This window comes from Sceloporus occidentalis, unplaced genomic scaffold (genome assembly GCF_023333645.1).
Source record: "Sceloporus occidentalis isolate IW3139 unplaced genomic scaffold, rSceOcc1.0.p SCAF_5, whole genome shotgun sequence".
NCBI classification, from domain to species: Eukaryota; Metazoa; Chordata; class Lepidosauria; order Squamata; family Phrynosomatidae; genus Sceloporus; species Sceloporus occidentalis.
This window is the reverse complement of record NW_028316985.1, coordinates 26859206-26878604: the sequence shown is the minus strand read 5'-3', so window position 1 is coordinate 26878604 and position 19399 is coordinate 26859206. Positions and strand designations below refer to the sequence as shown.

The 19399-nt window shown below is 39.1% G+C and overlaps 1 protein-coding gene across 1 annotated transcript in view; it reads right to left on the bottom strand.

Annotated features, from left to right (window-relative positions):
• The window catches only part of PARPBP (PARP1 binding protein), a 33513-nt gene that overhangs the window by 7911 nt on the left and 6203 nt on the right, over window positions 1–19399 (bottom strand). Inside the window, exons 2-6 of the mRNA XM_089526720.1 lie at window positions 16486–16710; window positions 11772–11855; window positions 9899–10069; window positions 8119–8273; window positions 25–208 (exon numbers count right to left, since the gene is read on the bottom strand). Coding sequence (XP_089382846.1) covers window positions 25–208; window positions 8119–8273; window positions 9899–10069; window positions 11772–11855; window positions 16486–16710 — 819 coding nt within the window. The remainder of the gene's footprint in view (window positions 1–24; window positions 209–8118; window positions 8274–9898; window positions 10070–11771; window positions 11856–16485; window positions 16711–19399) is intronic.

Below are 19399 nucleotides of genomic sequence, written 5' to 3'. Positions count from 1 at the left end.
TAGAAGAACAAAGAGGCCCGTTACCCTGGCTGGACTGATTCCAGTGATGTTAGGAGCCATAGTCTCATGCTGAAAATTTTTAATATTTTTAATCCTCAAATCCAAATCTTGTACAACTTCCTCTAGTGCTTGACAGAAAGGATCCTTGCTGTTTCGGCCTTTTGACAAATGCATCTTGATTGTTGATAGAATTCGACCCCCTGCAAGTCTAAAAACAAACCCAGGGTCATTTCCATATTCATCTTGGCACTACTTAATATACTTAACAGTTTTGAAAACAGAGAATCTTCATAGTTAATCAAAATTGTTCAGACAACAGCTTTGATCTATTGAGTTGCACAGCACCATACAATGAGATCTTGCCCTTTAATGCATTCATTTCCTTTTAAGAATTGGGCGAGCACAAGAATTAAGAAGTAGGGACAATAGACTCATCCTTCATGGTTTTAAACAGAAAAAGTAAGTAGCCTAACAATAGAAAGTTTAAATTACATTTTTATCTGTTGGCTTATATTATCCACACACTCATTAATATCAAGTGGAGCAATACACTGAAAAGAATCGAAATCATCAGCACTTGTTATAAAACATTTCTGTTTCCATAAATTCTGAAGTACATAAGCCGTGAGAAGTGTTTTGACTATTATAATTAAGCAGCCAATTTGAACAGAATATTGATGAGCAGTATTTTTATGAATCTGAAATACCATTCTAGTATGAATAAGAAGGATAAGACTTTCTAGTCTAAAGACAAGTTATCCCCATGTACACTATGTACATGGGGATATCACTGTGTATTTTATAAGTTCCGGTACTTTCAGTTGAATGAGTAATGCAAGAAGAAAACAAACCTAGTTGAGCCTATTTTAAAAGGACACAAACTCAATTTCTAATTGCTAGAGAAGCTAGGGAAGGGGAGTTCTACATGGGATCTAAAATGAAAAGCATCTTGAAAACTTTTTGGCTTCCCATCTGTATATACTTTTTGTATGTTCTGCTCTGGACTCTGTTTTATCTAGTATGGATTTACCTGTGTTTCAGATCATGAATTTTTTTAAAGGGTGAAGTCTGAACATCAAGAATCTATGGTATGATAATAGCTTATTGCTATTATTCTTTGGCAGTACCCCACCTCAGCCATTAAAACTAAGCTCACCAACTACCCGATGTTGCTGCTTCAAATTAGCTAATATTCCAATGCCTATTTAATCTTCCCACATTCTTCATTTCCAGGAAAAAATGTTCTAATTTCCAATTAGATACAGTATAACCACTCTAGCTGGAGCAACAAAAAGAAAACATTCATTTTTCATATGGAAAGGCCAAGACAAAGTGCTACTCTTACTGTGTTAGGGATTAGCTGTAAAACACCATGCCATGGTTTTCCTTATTTTGCATTCATGTATGGTATAAACAGACTGATCTTCCAGCTGAATACAACCCATATTTACTCAAACGTAAATCCCACCAAGTTCAACAGAATTTGCTCCCAAATAAGTATGTTTAGGATTGCAGCCGGAAGCTGGTTTTATTAAGTGCTGAAATATTTTGCCAAAGGATTAAGTGTGCTGTTTATAGATTACATAAATGATTTAATCTCAGCAGAAAATCTAAGCAGTTAATATTTGGGGTTACTTAACTTCTTGCTTTCACCTGTGCCATTTTAAGTTCTCTACAAGTGATATTAATGTGAATGCTCCAAATGTGAATTTACATCTCCAGTATAGAGGGGCCCTCAATGCCAACTATCTAAGAGTTCAAACCTGAGGAGTCATCAGTCATCAAAACAGAGAGTAACTAGGTGTGACTTTTCACCACTCCACTCAAGAGAGAGAGGAAGAGACAGGAGGGATGTAAGACACGGTGGAAATAATTCTTGGCCATTTAGAAGAAATCAGCTGACTACCACTCACTGTATAAATTCCTTACTCTGTTCATTGCAAATGTGTCAATGCTTTACATCTCCAAAGAACAGGGGTATGAGATCTCTGGCCTACCAGGTTTTTTCTTTACAGTTCTCATCAGTATCCTTGGTTTGTGGAAACATCTGATGGTCTAGAGGTCCCCTTGCCTCCACAGCCATGGACAAAAAAATTAAACATTTTTCTTCATAACGCTTAACAATACCTTGGTCACTCATAGCTAGTTCCGATTTGCTTGCATCAGTGTTACACAATACCTTTTCCTTTGTTTTATTCCCCCTCCCCTGAAATAAACTAGCAGTCTACTGAATCAGATCTTCTGGTCACCGGACAGAAAATATTTGGGAACAGTTCAATAATCTAAACTCTATAAGAAAGGATACAGATGCTCACTTCCTTCTAACATATGAACTACTAATTGCATCAGTATGTTTACATGAGGCAAATAATAATTGTGTAAACACAATTAACTTCTCTAACAGGAAAAGTTAACCTTACAGTTGCCAAAGGCCTATAGCCAGTTCACTAAACATGAAAAATCAGAAAGGATAACAATGAGTTACTTCATGCATACCCCACCTTTTCTCCCCCAGATCCTATTACACTCCACCACACTCCCACTACTGTGTAAATATGCTTTATATCTTGAAGCCTGGATATCACTCTCTGTACTGCATCTGAAGAAGGGGGTTTAAATTTATGAAAGCTCATGCTAAAATAAAATAAAAACTATAGATATATTGTTGATTTTTGTGGGTTTTTGGGCTATGTGGCCATGTTCTAGAAGAGTTTATTCCTGATGTTTTGCCAGCAACTGTGGCTGGCATCTTCAGATGACACGGGCGCACTGTATGTTACAGTAGCAAGGAGGTCTCTATGATTACATCATTGGGAGGAAGACCAGAAGTCCAGAAACAATTTGACATCTGCTCCATTTAAGGGAGAACTTTGAAGACGCCAGCGACAGATGCTGGCGAAACGTCAGGAATAAACTCTTCTAGGACATGGCCACATAGCCCAAAAAAACCCACAAAAAACTATGGATGGCCGGCCATGAAAGCCTTCAACTTCATTATGATATATTCCCCGCTCACTTCCTCCATTTTATGCTGCATGAGACTAACATGACTACTTTTCTGAAAACTTCCTCAAAGTTAAGACTAAAAGAAGAAGAGACACACTCCAAAAAGCATCCCAGGATACTAAAGACTATTGTAGGTCAATATGTCCCCCTCCCAACCTTCTGCAGGTACCATATACAGTCAGCCCTCTGTATCTATGGATGCAGCATCTACAGATTCACAGTTTGTAAATATATTTTTATTTAATTCCTAAAAGCAAACTTTGATTTTCTCATTTTATATAGAGGCACCATTTTACTATGCTATTCTATATAATGGGACTTTTATCTACAGATTTTGGTATCAACGTGAGGTCCTACAACCAGACCCCAACAGATACTATGGGCCCACTCTATATCTCAAAATAGTATTCTCTAACATTCATAAATCTCAAATATTTCAATAAATAAATCATATAGTAGTGTTTGATATATGTAATCTAAAGCTTTATATGGACTCTGCAAAAATGGCAAGGGGGCAGTGGCAGCACATGTTGGACTTGGAATAGTACAGGCTTCAGCACCTTAGCTAATTCAATAACTTAATTTTTTTTTAAATGATATATGATACCAAGCTCCAAAGAATTTACTGACATTTAATTGTGTATTTCTCTCTGTGGGAATGTATTTTTAATATAATTTAAAGCATGAGAAATCATGGGCTAGTAATTCATCCTGTAATCCTATGCAGTTACATTGCAGTAATTCCCAATAAACACAATGTGACTTTTTTTTTTTGAACAAACTGAGTTGACTTACTCATTTTCCATCTCTAGAAAAATGCCCTACCTTATGGGGTACGCTAAAAGTGAATTTAAAACAACTGTAAAACTGCACCCCTATACACTTTATATATACAGGTAGGCAATCTCTATGTTACACATGAATCTTATGTCAGGACCATGTGGCACACTTGGCCTGGAAATGGCATGGACGTGACCACTAGATGGAACTGGAACAGAGGTAACCACAGTTCAAGTGGCAGGTATGCATGAGTCAGCATTTGGGAGCTGTGCATCATGTGACATCTGATGCAATATGCACAGCAGGTGAAGTCAGTCAAGGGGTGCATCATGGGATATGGTATGATGCAACCTGCCCTGGGGATGAAACCAGCAAGGTTTCATTGGTGGCAAGACACCACATGACTTCACACAAGACCATAAAAGGGAGATGGTGATTATCTCCGGTGTTGGGTTGTTGTAGTAGGTGACTGGCGGAGCACTTTGTCTATTTGTATTTAGATCTGTCACTATCCAGACGGCTATCTAGTACTCTGTGCGATACTGTAAATAGCTTAGAACAAGTGAATTAATGCCCTTTTCTTTGAGTGAGAGCCTTGCTGTCCAGCAGTGTTTATTTCTGCAAGCCAGGAGCTCAAGGCTGGTGAGCCTGTGTGGGTGGAATTTTTCCTTCTCTGCTGAAGCCTTTGCAAACGTCTCTCCAAGAGCCTTCTTGTGGTATCCTGCCTGTGTGGATCAACTCTGCACGTGGTCGTAGTGGATACAGCGCGTCTCTCTACGCTCCAACATCTTAGCCATGCTTTGAGCTGTCTGCAGAGAAGATGTTCATGCTCCTGAACCACTTGAATAGCTATTACATTGTATTGCTATATTAAAATATTTCATACTAAAGTAGGAGCCAGTCAATGAGATGATCCTCCCTGCCCTATTTATTTTTGTGTCTCACATCCACTATCCTCTTTTCCACATTTCTCTGGAGAAGAGAAAGGAGGAGTTGAACGGACAGCAAAGAGAAAGTGATATAAACATAAAACTAACCACTTTACACACTTGTTTTGCATTTTTTGCCTTCTCTTCTTCAGGTGGCCCAAATGGCTTCAGCCAGTCTGCATTAACTGGGGCAGATTACAGAGACCATTGGCTTCCAGTTTGTTTCTGGGCACAATTAAAAGTGCAGGTTATGACCTATAAAGCCCTATATGGCTCAAGTCCAGGCTATTCAGCAGACCACATCTCACTGTATGAGCCCTGGGCTCTGAGATCATCAGGAGCAGCACTTTTCTCAGTCCCACCACCATCGCAAGCACAGTTGGTGGGGATGCAAGAGAGGGCATTCTTGGTAGCTGCCTCTAGACTCTGAAACTCCCTTCCCAGGAAGGCCAGAATGGCCCCCTCCTTATCGGTCTTCCAGTGGTAGGGTGAAACCTTTTTGTTCAGACACGCTTTTAAAGCAGAATATTTTTAAAGACCTGACTAAGGGGTGATTGTAATGTTGTCCCAATTTTTGGGGGGTGGGGGGTTATACATAAGGAAATAATAATAATAATAACAACAACAACAACATTTCAATTTTTTTCAAGCTGCAGCCCATATTCACTTGCCACTTTCAGCTCACCAGTTCCACTCCTTATTCTATTTTCTTTTCCAGTTAACAATTTTCCATGCCTAATTCAAATGGTTCAGTCCTAATTTGATGTTTTGACTTTTTTCATAGTTTTTGTTGTTGTTGTTCAATATATCTTGTGATTCTACCTTGTGCTGATGCCTCTTTTGTATCTGGGGTCTGATTACATAGGGCTTGAATTTTCATAAAGGCTTGAATTTTAATAAAGTCAATTATGAGTCTGTCATAGTAGTGATACGCTAAATGGGTGTACTGTACAATACTGAAAGGCTGTTTCCCTATTAAACAAGTTACTGGTGACCTAAGTTTCACAATCTTATTGAAGCTAATGTTATAGTAAGTGTTGTTTCTAGGAGTTAACATTTAGGATGAGAAAAGCAGTACAGACAAGGATATTATTCAAAAACCTAATAAAGCAGAAAGATTTTGCCAATGAGTGTTCCAAGAATGGCTGTCCCCAATGGCTATTCAACAACTGCTATAGCAGAATCAGCATATTTTATTTTCTTGTCATAACAAACTACAGAAGTATGCATTCATGTTATAATTAATAAATTACATTTGTCATATTGTTATACAGTAGAAATACATAATTAGTAGCATATTAGGAACCTTAATAGCATATTATTTCATAGATTTTGGAAGTTAAGAACTGCCAAATGTAATCAAGGGCTACACCCACAAATTCAATGGAAACCTACCAATTTAAATAAGACAGAATTAATACCCTATCATTCAAGTGACAGACAGAATTACTGTATATAACCGTGTAGTAGCTGAAAAATGTATGACAAAAAAAGAATCAACCACAAATCTGGGTCAGCTTATACATGGGTCAATGCTGTACCTCTGTCTGTTGTGGCACTTCTGGTCTTTTGTAATGCCTGCTCGAAAAAATGTCATCAATGGCAGTTGTTTATTGCTTCCTCACTGGGGTGGGTAGAGAAAAGGGGGTGGCTGCTGCTTTCAGGCTTTCTCGACACAGTCTAAGCTCCAAGAGTCTGAGAACTCAGTCCATGCTGGGAGAGGCCAAGAAAGCAATACCTTCCACTCTCTGACAGCTCTTTTGGGACTTGCCCACTAAGGCAGGGAGAACAGAGGATTTGAGTGAAGCTGAAAAAATATACAATTCACTTTGCGCTCCCCGTTGTGGCTGAAACTCTCTGGCACTTCCAGGATGGGGAGACTGGAGGGCTGAACTTTCTTCTCAGCAGAAACACTCCATCCACTCATGTGCACCATCAGTAGCTTGTTCTGGTTTCCATCCATCAGTTATCCAACAACCTTAGTTTTGAGTGCTTATTCTGACTTTTCATATTTTTTTGGGCAGATTTCAGGTTGAAAAATATTTATGTTGACCTGAATGTTTATTGTAATAAATGGCATACTATGAAGGGCTTGTGGATTTTTAGTTATCTATAGACATCTCAGGTTAGTCTTCCATTATTCAGGGATGTTACAAGCATTGATTACTTGAATATTTTGGCTGGGATCCCCAAATGCAGTTGTACAGTCAGCAGAGTATGACCCAGCTGAATTTGCTCCTAAGTCTCTACTAAAGGTGATCCCACATTGCTATGTAAGAAATTCAGAGAAATGTGCAATATGTGATGGATTGAAGCTACCCTTCAAGATATAGGATTTCAGCATCTTATCAAGTTGACAGGAATTTTTTCTGGTCAAATACAAATGACAGTTCATGATAATTTCTCCTTCCGTACTGGCTCAACAGGCTCTATATTTACTACAAGATTACAGCAGACCTTTTTAAAGCTCATTATCTGTTGAGTTCCAATAGAGTCTCTCTTATTTATACATTCCTACTCCCACTGCAAGATTCATTTTCTTTCTATAGGAGTTTCATCATGCTGTTCAGTATTACATGGAACAACTTATTTTCATTTATCAGGTTTCTACTTCCTCTTATATTCTTACCTCTTCATCAGACCTTTGCATAACCAGTACCCACTGATAACCGACTGCTTCCACTATTTTAATTATCCTTGAAAATACCTGGATTTTCCAGATTGCTCAACTACTGTAAACTGCAGTAGTTGATTTGACTATGGGAGCTGTGCACGAGACTTGTTTTTAAGTAGTTTATTGTGACAACAGCTGTTATTACTATCACCATTCGTTATAACAAAAAGAGAAAAAACAGAAGAGAAATATGAGATTGGTGTGAGATCAGAATGTTTTGCAGTGCATTTTTTATATGTCAGCTTAGAAATCACTCCCACTGAATTTAGTAGGGTTATTTCCCAACAAATGGGTGTAGGATTGCAGCCTTAATCCAACTATTTTAGAATCTTTCCAAAAATGTTGCTTTCCACACACAGAGGTTCATAAGGCTGAAAACTTTCTTTAGTTTTGTTAGGAATGCACATTTTAATAAAATGTATCGGTTGCTTTTTCAAAATCTAGAATGGAATTCAAATTGCTAGAAAAGGGACTCCACTTAAACATTAGGAAGAAATGCCTGATTGTCAGAGTTGTTCAACATTGGAATCAACTGCCAGAGAGGATAGTGTACTCTCCTTCACTGGAGATCTAAACTGAGATTGGATGAACATCTCCCAGGAATGCTTTAGCAGGGGTTTGAAGTAGATACCCTTGGTTTCCCTTCCAATTCTATGATTCTAATGAAATAACATACATTTTAAACTTAAACAGCATAGCATATAGATATGCAAATTAGAAAATTATTACCCTGGATCTGGGATTTCACCAATTATTTCTTCCAGTTTATCCATAAAGTGAATGAACTGTGCAAGACCTTTCATATGAACTCTCAAAGGATCATCTGGAGAAGGGGCATAGCCTTTCCCTCCAAGCTCTATGGTTCGAATAAATGAGGTTGCCATCTAGCAAGAAATACATAATTCAGCTAAATAAAATAGTAATAGTTTGCACACATGTCAATGAGATTAGCAAGAAATTTAAAAGCAGCTTAAGACAACTGACAAAGTCACATGCCACAGAAACCAATCATGCTCCCACAAATAGCTATCTGTTTAATAGTACCAAATAAAATGGCATATTATTAATTTAAATGGATAAAAACCAGTCTAAGTAAGCATAAATGCATTAAAACAGTTTTGAATAAAAGCACATTTTGTGTACTATTTTGAAGCAAACCTATAAGTCATTGGGAAAATCAAACTGATGGATTGCTAAATCCAATCAGAAGAATTCAAAAAAACTATATCAGCAATAAGAATGTGATCTTCCTATTAAACATAAAATAATAGCATTTCTGAGCAGAATTTAGTAAGAATTAGATTTATAATAAATAAAACTTTTATTTCTATCCTGCTTTTCTATAGCAAGACAATCAAAGCAGCTGCCATCTAAAACATTCATATACAATCTTGTACATAAAATTACAATTTACCTCCCTTAAAAAGAATTAAATATATTATGATTCAGACAGATAACATGAACACTAAGTCTTGCGTCAAACTCAACTCATTAGTTCCCAGCTCAAGAGATCCACTGCCTCTAATATTAGAAGTAATATAAAACTAGTAGCCACAGGTGGCTCCGTTTTCCATTCATTTATTATTATTTATTTTTAAATTACTTTTAAAACCATTTAGGTTGACAACCATCACTATCTCTTCTGGCAATGAATTACACCATTAAACTATGCACTGTGTGATGAAATACTTTCTTTTACCTATCTTGATAATTTTCCACCATTTAGCTTTAGTACATTCATTTGAAGAACAAAAGCTTTTCCATAACATGCATGTTTTTATAAATTTTTGTCATGTCTCCCATTGTTTGCTAAGTAACCCTAAACACTGTAATCATACCCTGGTTATTTTGGTTGCCTTTTACCTCTTTCTAGTTCGCCAATATCCATTTTAAGTGTCATGAACAGAATTATACACAGTATTCCAGATGTGTTCATACCATAGATGTACACTTTGGCATTTTACTGCCCATTCTCCCAGTTCAGAATGGTTCTTCATGAGCTCTTGGCAATCTAGATTTGTTTTCATTGTGCTAAATAATTTACTGTCATCATCAAACATGGCCATTTCATTACTCATCCCAGTTCCAAATGGTTTTTCAACAATTAAAAAGAAGCAGTCCCTGAGGGACCCAACTGCTCATATAACTCCCATTCTAAGACCTGACCATTTATTCCAGCTCTCTGCTTCTTGATATTTGTCTGGTTGTTAATCAGTAAGATTTGATAAAATCCCACTCTAAAGACTCCTCAACAAATATAGGAGTCTCTTATCCTATATTTGTTGAGGAGTCTTTAGAGTGGGATTTTATCAAAATATTTTATCAATAATGTCTAATGCAAGGTTGAGGAAATGGTGAATTACATGCTTAATGCAGTCCTAAGACCATTTTCACAGGTCTCTCAAGGGTCTCCTAATGAACCCCTAATGACAAGAGTACTTTTAAAACATGTCATCCTATTAATTTTCCTTGATGGCATCACAAATTAGAGCCAATCTGTCATACATACCTGAAATATGGACATTTGTTTCTTCTGTGCAGCATGTTTTAAGTCAGTGAAAGCTTTTCTTCCAAGCCCTCTGTCAGGGATGTTCAAAATGCAAGCAAAGGCCAGGTCATTCTTGGAGTTAACTAATAAACTTAAATATGAATACAGAATTTTCTTCACTTTCAATGGCAGCTGCATAAAACATAATAGTGTTACATGTTTCTATGAGAACATAACTTCCAAAGAATCAAAAGTTTCCAACATAAAAAAGGAAAAAAAAAACACCACCATTTAGTTAAAGACCAAAGTAAACAAAAATGGGTTAGCATGGATATCTAAGTGTGTGACCAGCATTTTATATTACCAGTACATCACTTTTTTCTCTATTGACTACCCTGATAATATATCATCATGTAATTGTTCACTATACAAATTAAACAAAGTATCCAAGAATATTTTGTTTGATATCTGGCATTTAGGTCAGATTTTTAGGAAGCATATTAACTTCAAAACAGAACACCATGAATAAGGCTCGTGTGAGATAGATAGGGGCATGGACGTAGCCGGGGGGGGGGGGGGTCTTGGGGTCCAGACCCCCCCCTTCCATTAGAAAAATGAATGGTGTGTGCTGCTGCGCCGCCACACTCAAGCCCCATTATAATGGTGGCACTTAGTCTGGACCCCCCCCCCTCCTAAAATCCTAGCTACGTCCCTGATAGGGGCCCAGTACAGATTAGAAGAAAGGGGAGGCCAGAGGCTGTCCCTTTCTCCTCCGGATCATTGCTGCAGGAACCACACGGCTGTGACAACTATCCACTGGAAAAAGGAGCTCCTTCCCACGATGACACCAAGGCGCCATTTGCGCCCTGGGGTGTCACGGTGACATGTCTTGTGTGCTGCGCCATTTGGACACATCACACAAGAACGTCATGGACACACACATGGTATGGATGGCGCTGCGTCAAGATGGCGCCGCCCATACATACTAGGGTTTGGGAGAGTGCATTTGCTGCGCACTCCCGAACCCTAGTATTGGTGCTACCATGCCGCTTTTGGCCCGTCTGTACTGGGCCAGAGGAAGGGAAACATAATGCGAGGATAAAAATGGAATTTGTAACTTTAATTTTACCAATATTGTCTACACATTATAAAATGTTGTTCGACAAATCAAGATACTGACCCATAACAGTAACTCAGATTTAACTCCAAGTCCCCAACTAAAGTGTTTAAAAGCAGCATGAATTTATATGCTACTCAATTCCTCCCTTTACCAGTGGGAGTGAATGGGCAAAACATGTGTCTGTGGTTTACTATGCTTAGTGTGATCCATGTGTTAGGAAATTTGGCTTTTCTTTCCTCAACAGACCGGGGGTGGGGGGGGGGGGAACGTGCCTTATGCTTCTCCCTTTTAGGGACAGGGAAAAGCAGAGTTTGTGGTTCACACAGCCTGCTAAATAGTGTATGGAAGGGCCACTGTTTCTTAGCCCAGGAATGGGCAAGAACCAAGGTTGGGAGACTGTATTGGTCTCTCATAGAAACATAGGTCCAAAACACACTGCAGAAATAATCCAGTTTGTCTCTGCCTTAACTGCCCTGGCTCAGTGCTAAGGAATTCTGGGAACTGCAGCTTTGTGAGATATTTAGCCTTGTCTAACAGAGAGCTCTGATGCCACAATAAACTAAAATTCCTAGGATTCCCTAGCACTAAGCCAAGACATTTAAAACACTCTCAAACTAGATTATTTCTGCAGTGTGTTTTGGACCAATGAATGATGAGATTCAGCTCAAGTTCACATATACCAGAAGTATATAGACAATCTCTGCAAAGCGTGGCTTCCTCTGCCATGCAATATTATGTTAGCTGGAGCTATACAGTAAAAATTACACATCATACCTCTTCATTATCCGGGCTCATTCTGTTGGAATCATTATCATTAGATAAATCCACTTTTCCCGCAATAAATTCTAACAGTTGTTCCTTTGGCAAACAAGAAGAGACGTTTACAACTAAACAATCCTTTACCATCCTTGAGATCAAGAGTAGGGAAAGTGTTGTGTTCATTTGAATGAAAATGCAAGCCTTGGTGCACCTAAGAAATTTCCTTTACCAGGATCTACAATCACCCAAGTAATACATTCAGGGGTAGCCACGTTGGCCATATAGCAAAGTACAACAACATCCAAAACCCACAGAACAGTGATGTCTTAATTTGTCCAATTCAAATGCACAAACTACATGGTGTAAGTTTCCAAAGCTCCACTGGCTTCTTCATCAGGCAAACGTGTTAAAAACCATAGAGAAGAAAAAAATATTACAATGTTAATCACAAGCTTGCATTCCATCAAGATGTTGTTCTTGTGTTGTTCCGTGTTGAGATAGTGTGAAGTAGTATCTATGCAGGCAGGCCCCTCCTCCTTCTGGCCACATGGCACCAGAAACAAAGTATTCCAGAGCCCAGGAGATAAAATCTGAATTGCATTAGCAATACAAAAAGGCACTTCCTCTCAGATCCAAGATGTCTCCATCTCTTGTAGGTCACAACTCCCTTTCTTAGGTTGGGAACACTGAATCTTTAAAGAGAAGCCTCCGTGCTTTTGCATTAGGAAAAATGTAGGTGCTGTTTTGGTAAAAGATGCCAAATGTTTTGTGGATTTTGGATATGATTGTAATCATCCATGTGTTCATCTTACATTCTTGCTTACACTAGAAGCCCCAGGGATCTACTACTATCAATGGGAATGAGGGCACATGAAGTCAGAAAGCATAAGAACATGAGTAGTGGGGTCAGGGCCTTAGAGATGTAGAATTTCTGGAATTTTGACATCATGGGAGAAAAATGGTTTTAGAGGGATGGAATTTTTTTGGAAAAATGGAAAAGGAATCCTGTACAGATCAAAAGTCTCTCTGTTACTTTCGGAACACAAAATGCACAATTATATATATGCACTATATAAAAAACTTGACTTGGTATAAAATTGTGTTTTACAGTTTATTTAGAATATAATTACAATCCACTCATTCCCATAAAAAAACAAGAGTGCATGGCAGGGGGTTGGACTGCCTGGCTCTTGTAGTCTCTACTAACTCTATGATTCTATGAACTAAGAAAAAGAAAGCAAAAACAGGAAGTGTAATGATCTGATGCTCTGCATAGTTTTACATTAAAATTTCCTATTACACAGTTTTAAGAACTGATTTGGGGCAGTAAATATGTGAACACCTTATCTTAAACACTTTATTTATCATTCTAAAAGAAAAATATTCTATAATCTATTATTTACCTCACCCCCCTGCAGAATAATGTCTTTGGTCGTAAATCCAATCCCCGCCCCCCCAAAAAAATGTTTTCATTTTTTCATGGGCTTCTCTACAGTATCTCAAGCTTTTTAATCCTGTTACTATATTTATATCATAAGAAATTCTCAGTTTCTGTAACAGGGCACATTTTATGGAATACGATCCCAAGAAAGATCTATCAGGCTCCACCCTTGCTTGCCTTTGTTGTATTTTAAATTTCTGATCTGCCAATGCTCTTGTTTCTTTAATATGATATATTAATATAGATGTTATTTTGAAAAAATTAAGAAGTTCTATATCTTGTGTTGGATTAGACAGAATTACACTCAGCCCTCCATATTTGTGGCTTTGACTGTTGTGGATTTGATTATTCACAGATTTTATTATTATGTTCCCTCTAGAAATATCTAGTGCAAATCTATGGTCAATGCCTGGCAGATGTCGACCACAGAGTTGCACTGGAGGACCTGGAGATTCCTAGAGAGGTATTCTCTCATGCAAAAACATAGTGTTTTTGTTATTTTTCCACATTCATGGGGGTTCTGTACCCCTAACCCCAGTGAATGTGGAGGGACCACTGTTTTCAGCTCTTAGTAGTTGTAGTTGCTTTGAATATGTAAAATAAAGCAATATACAAACACTATAAATAAAGAAATGTATTTTTGTTTTTATAAGATTCAAAGTTTAATCCATAACAGTTCTAGTGAAAATGACCCAGGAGCAGCTGGTGGGAAGAATCAGACAGACTACAAGGGTCATCCAGTCCAACTCCCTGCCATGCAGGAATACACAATCAAACCACTCACAACAAATGGCCATTCAACCTCCGTTTTAAATCCTCCAAAGAAGGAGACTCTACCACACTGCTGGGAAGAAATCTTGGGGAGCTGTTGCTGGCCACTGTATGGTTTTAGACGAACTAATGGTTTAGGCATCACCTAGGATGTCAGACAGGGAAACTTTTGTCATCACTAGAACTTCAGCAGCCCCAGTTTGTATGGCCAAAGTTTCTCGACCCTGATATGTTCTTCATCATCGCAATAATTTTACTTTATATTGTTTAAGGGGTTGTTCCCACTTAAGATTTGAAACGATTTAAAATACAACGTTTTTAATAAAATCGATTCAAAATAACACTGTTCTTATCCCGCTATCCGAATCGCTTTGTTCATCGTTCCCATCTGGTTATTTAAATCGAAGTTTTTACCTGCAAGCGTTCCTACTTGGCATGAAATCGGTGTTTAAATAAAGCGATTCTTCTCCTCCATACCTTATTTGGAGCTGTCAATCAATAGTACGTCAGAATGACGTAACGTTAATCCGGAATATTTGGAAGCGATTTATCTTTTGGCATCGTTTCCATTTCATTGACAGCCAGGGAGAATCCCTTCAGAGAGCACAGAGATCAATGGGAGAGGCTTCTGGCAAAAAGCGAAGCTCTTTCCAGAGGAACTATGGGATAGGTTTTGGAGGGCAGCATCCTGTCTCCCAAGACAGCCAGGGAGAATCCCTTCAGAGAGCACAGAGATCAATGGGAGAGGCTTCTGGCAAAAAGTGAAGCTCTTTCCAGAGGAACTATGGGATAGGTTTTGGAGGGCAGCATCCTGTCTCCCAAGACAGCCAAGGAGAATCCCTTCAGAGAGCACAGAGATCAATGGGAGAGGCTTCTGGCAAAAAGCGAAGCTCTTTCCAGAGGAACTATGGGATAGGTTTTGGAGGGCAGCATCCTGTCTCCCAAGACAGCCAGGGAGAATCCCTTCAGAGAGCAGAGAGATCAATGAAGGAAGCTGCTGGAAAAGCAGGGAGGGAGCACTCTTCCCAAAGATTCTCTTTCCAGGGTTGGAGGAGAAGGCAGATTCCATTTGAGAAATGGAGGGAGAAAGACTCTATTCCCCCCCCCCCATTGATCAGAGCCCTTCCTTGCCTGGGCGAGATCAGATGCCTCCTCGCGAGGAGCCTTCCCTTCCCTGCCTGGGCGAGATCAGATGCCTCCTCGCGAGGAGCCTTCCCTTCCCTGCCTGGGCGAGATCAGATGCCTCCTCGCGAGGAGCCTTCCCTTCCCTGCCTGGGCGAGATCAGATGCCTCCTCGCGAGGAGCCTTCCCTTCCCTGCCTGGGCGAGATCAGATGCCTCCTCGCGAGGAGCCTTCCCTTCCCTGCCTGGGCGAGATCAGTGCCCAAGTGGGCAGGGAATGCCTCTTTGAGAGGAGCCTTCCCTTCCTGCCTCTCCTCCGTTAGAAATGGGCTCTCCCCACACAGAGGGGAGGTTGCAATCCACCGGGGGAAGCCTTGTACTCCTTTGGCAGATGCAGGCGCTTGAGCAGCCGGGACTTCAGGCGCTTAAAGCGCTGAAGAGATTAAGCGCCTGTAAACCATTAAAATAAAAAATAAAAATAATCCTTATCTCTTATTGAAAGACCACAGCGGACAAAGGGGTGAGGGAAGCAAAAACGGCGACAGCCAGACAGATGGGGACAGAAAGGGCAACTCCCCCAAGGACAGCCCCATCGCACTCCGCTCCTCCCATTCATCTAACGCAATTTCAAAGGCTGTCGTTCTTATTTAAATGCTCCGGTTCCTAAATCGACTCAATGGAAAAACGTAGGTCAGACCCTAGTGTTTTTTTAACACGCGTTAAATGAGGAAAACTCGAATCAAAATTTTATTCCGCTCTACAATTCGATTTGTAGTGGAGACGATTGCGGGTTGCTCTAGAACCGTTCTAGGTTTAAATCGGATCCTAATAGGAACGCCACTCCTTGGATTCGATTCAGAACGCGGGGTTTCACCTAGTGAGAACAACCCCCAAATTAAATTGTCTTCTCTGGGTTTTATTCTGTTACTCAGAGCATCATTTTCATAGTGTTGTGCCAGATGCATTAAAGGGGATTATCTTAGTTCATAAGCCACATTGCTTTTAGCCTTTACAAAGATTTAGCAGGAAAACTAAAGTAGCAAATACAGCTAATATGAGGCTTTGGCATGGATTTTAGGATTACTGTGTAGCTAATTTAGTTCCATCTACATCACTTTCTTGGCTACAACATTTCATTCTAGTCTTTCAATGAGCCCACAAAAATGCTTACTAGTACACACCTAGTAAGTCATTTTTGTAGCATAACAATAACCTGACAGCAAGAAAACCGCACACCCTTTAAGTCTTCAAATGTTTTCCATGCCTATATTGGAAGTCACTGGTGCTTGTCACATTCTACAAGAAAAGTTGCTGTACAGGGGAAAAAAGGATATGAAAATATATACATACATACAGGTTTGCTATAAAAATGCATAAACAGAATTAAAATACTTACCGCAGTTATAGATTCATTTTCCATTGACAGTGCCCTCCATTTTTTATATATGTCTATAAGATCCAGCATATTGCAGCACTTTAAAAAGCTAGTATACACACTTTTGATATCAACGTAGTTTTCAGGAGCTTCCACATTTTTTTGTAATATGCCAAGTTTGTCTGGTAAAAAGTAATTCCACGATAACACAACTTCACTGAGCGAGGCATTAAAATCTCCATGATGCTAAATAAAAAGTTAATGTCTGTGTCATTTATTCAAGAACAAAGCAGTCTTAGAGTGTCAAAACAGGAAAACTATCTGAATTTAAAACAGTATTTCTCGAATTCAAAGTAAAATAAAATATATATATTTTTATTTTTATCCCACTTTTTGCCAAGCAATCAAAGTGGCGTACAACAGGCTAAAATATATCCATATATATATATCGTAACACCTCCCTCCCTTAAAAACAGGATTAAACAGTATAAGACTAAAACTAACATTTTAAAATCCAAACAATAACCATAGGCAGAGTTCGATATATGGGGAAGTCTTTTTCATGGCCGAGTATTTTATTCCGGAAAGACCTGCCGGAACAGATACATCTAAATGGCTTTTTTGGTAATTGGTGATTTGATTGATCTCATCCGGCGGGCCATTCCATAAGTTGGGAACGGCTGCAGAAAATGTCCTCTGGGAGGCTGCCGTCAATCTGGTCTTTAAGGGCTGTAGTAGATTTCTCCCAGAGGACCTGAGTGTACGCCACGGATTATATGGAAGCAGGCAATCCATTAGATAGGTTAGGCCCAAGCCATGTAGGCTCATGATTGTTAAGAGAAAAATATCTATCTATCTATCTATCTATCTATCTATCTATCTATCTATCTTTTTCTAAATCCTTTAAAAATGCATTGCTGTGAAGTAAAATGGTCCTAATCATACTACAAAGAACAGATCTTGAAAAAAAAAATACTCTGTTGATTAAACATTATTTCTAAGGATGTATCTGCACTGCAACAATAATGCAGTTTGACAATACTTGAATTTCTGTGGCTCAGTCCTATGGAACTCTGGGACTGATAGTTTTGTGAGACATTTAGCTTTCTCTGGCAGAGAGCTCTGGTGCCACAACAAACTACACATACTAGAATTCTATAGCACTTAGCTATGTAAGTTAAAGTATGATCAAACTGCATTATTTTTGTAGTGCTGATGCAGCCTAGGTTTAATAGCTACGTAGAACATATGCATGCAAATATAAAGAAAGTTCTCCCATATCTGCCTGAATCCTTCAGGTCATCTTCACAGGTCATCTTATAAGTTACTCCTGCCAAATCAAGTCAGAGAGAAAGCTACAACCAAAAAAGTCTTCTTATGAAATACCAAGAGAACAGAATTGACTTCTCTAGGGAGCAAGCTTGTTCTCTGCTGCTCCAGAGAACAGGACCCGGAACAATGGATGCAAGCTACAGGAAAAGAGATTCCACCTGAACATTAGGAGGAACTTCCTGACAGTAAGGGCTGTTCGACAGTGGAATGCACTCCCTCGGAGGGTGATAGAGTCTCCTTCCTTGGAGGTCTTTAAACAGAGGCTGGATGGCCATCTGTCAGGGATGCTTTGAATTGGATTTCCTGCATGGCAGGGTGTTGGACTGGATGGCCCTAGTGGTCTCTTCCAACTCTATGATTCTATGATTCTATGATTCTATGATTTATGCAGCACACATATTTTTCATGGGCAGTCAAGACATTCACCTTTCCCCAGGCTTTTTACCTTTCACACTGCATTTTATTTCCTGTGCTGATTTATTAATTATTCACTGTGTTTTAATCGTCATACAGGTCATCCAGAGAATTTGTCTTACTGAGCAGACTAAAAGTAGGGTAAATAAGTAAATATAAAAAACTATAAAGGGTTATGATTTACAAAACACACTTTTGGGAACTACGTCCTAATGTCACTTTTGGCCATTCCACTCCCTTCTAATTTTCTCAAGCCTCTCACTGCTTTCACCTCAGTATTTATTGTTATCGACACTAGGTATTGCACATACAGCCTTTCATGTACAAACAGAACAAAGCTTACCCTAAGATCATTCCCTGGATCCTGTTATCACGAAAAATATGCCTGGCAGACTGTGTAGGATCCAGACTAGGCTAGCAGCATTTAGATCCAGCTGAAATCACTGAGGCACGTTAGTCAGGAAATCGATGGGAACTAAAGCAGCAAACCCACACCTACTTACTTTGGAATTAGAATAGAACTGGACTTCTAGATCAGTGATTCTAAGCCTTTGGTCTTCCAGATATTTTAGACCAATACTCTGGCAAACTGGCAGAGGATACTGGAAGTCGAAGTACAAAACAGCTGGAAGATCAAGGTTGAGAAGCCCAGTTTTAGATTGAGGACCTCTTAGAAGTAAGTCCTCTTGGACTCAATGGAATGTACTCTTATGTAAGTAGATATAGGATTGCTGGTTTAGTCTGAATCCAAAACCTCACTTTAGTAACCTTGAGCTCAGAAACAAGCACATGCATCACATCAAATATAAACATTGTGTTGGGTATTCAATTTATTGAAATAAAAATGTTCTAATTTGAACAATATTATTTCCTTATCAAATGTTAAAATATGGGTATACATAAATGTGTGGATGAAAATATGCACACTGAAAAACAAAATATTTTTATTCATATGCAGTGGGCCCTCAATCCGCTGGGGTTTGGTTTCAGAGCCCTGCCTCTGCAGATACCAAAAACCACAGATGCTCAAGTCAATACAGAACTTTTTAAAATTACCTGGGCAACAAAATCCGGGCACCAGGCATGTATTCTTCATGCACTGTTTCCCAGCTTCCCATCATGAAGGCTCTGCCAGAATTCAAACCCTTTCCTGACTCTATTTCCCACTTTCCCAACCTTCCCATCAGAA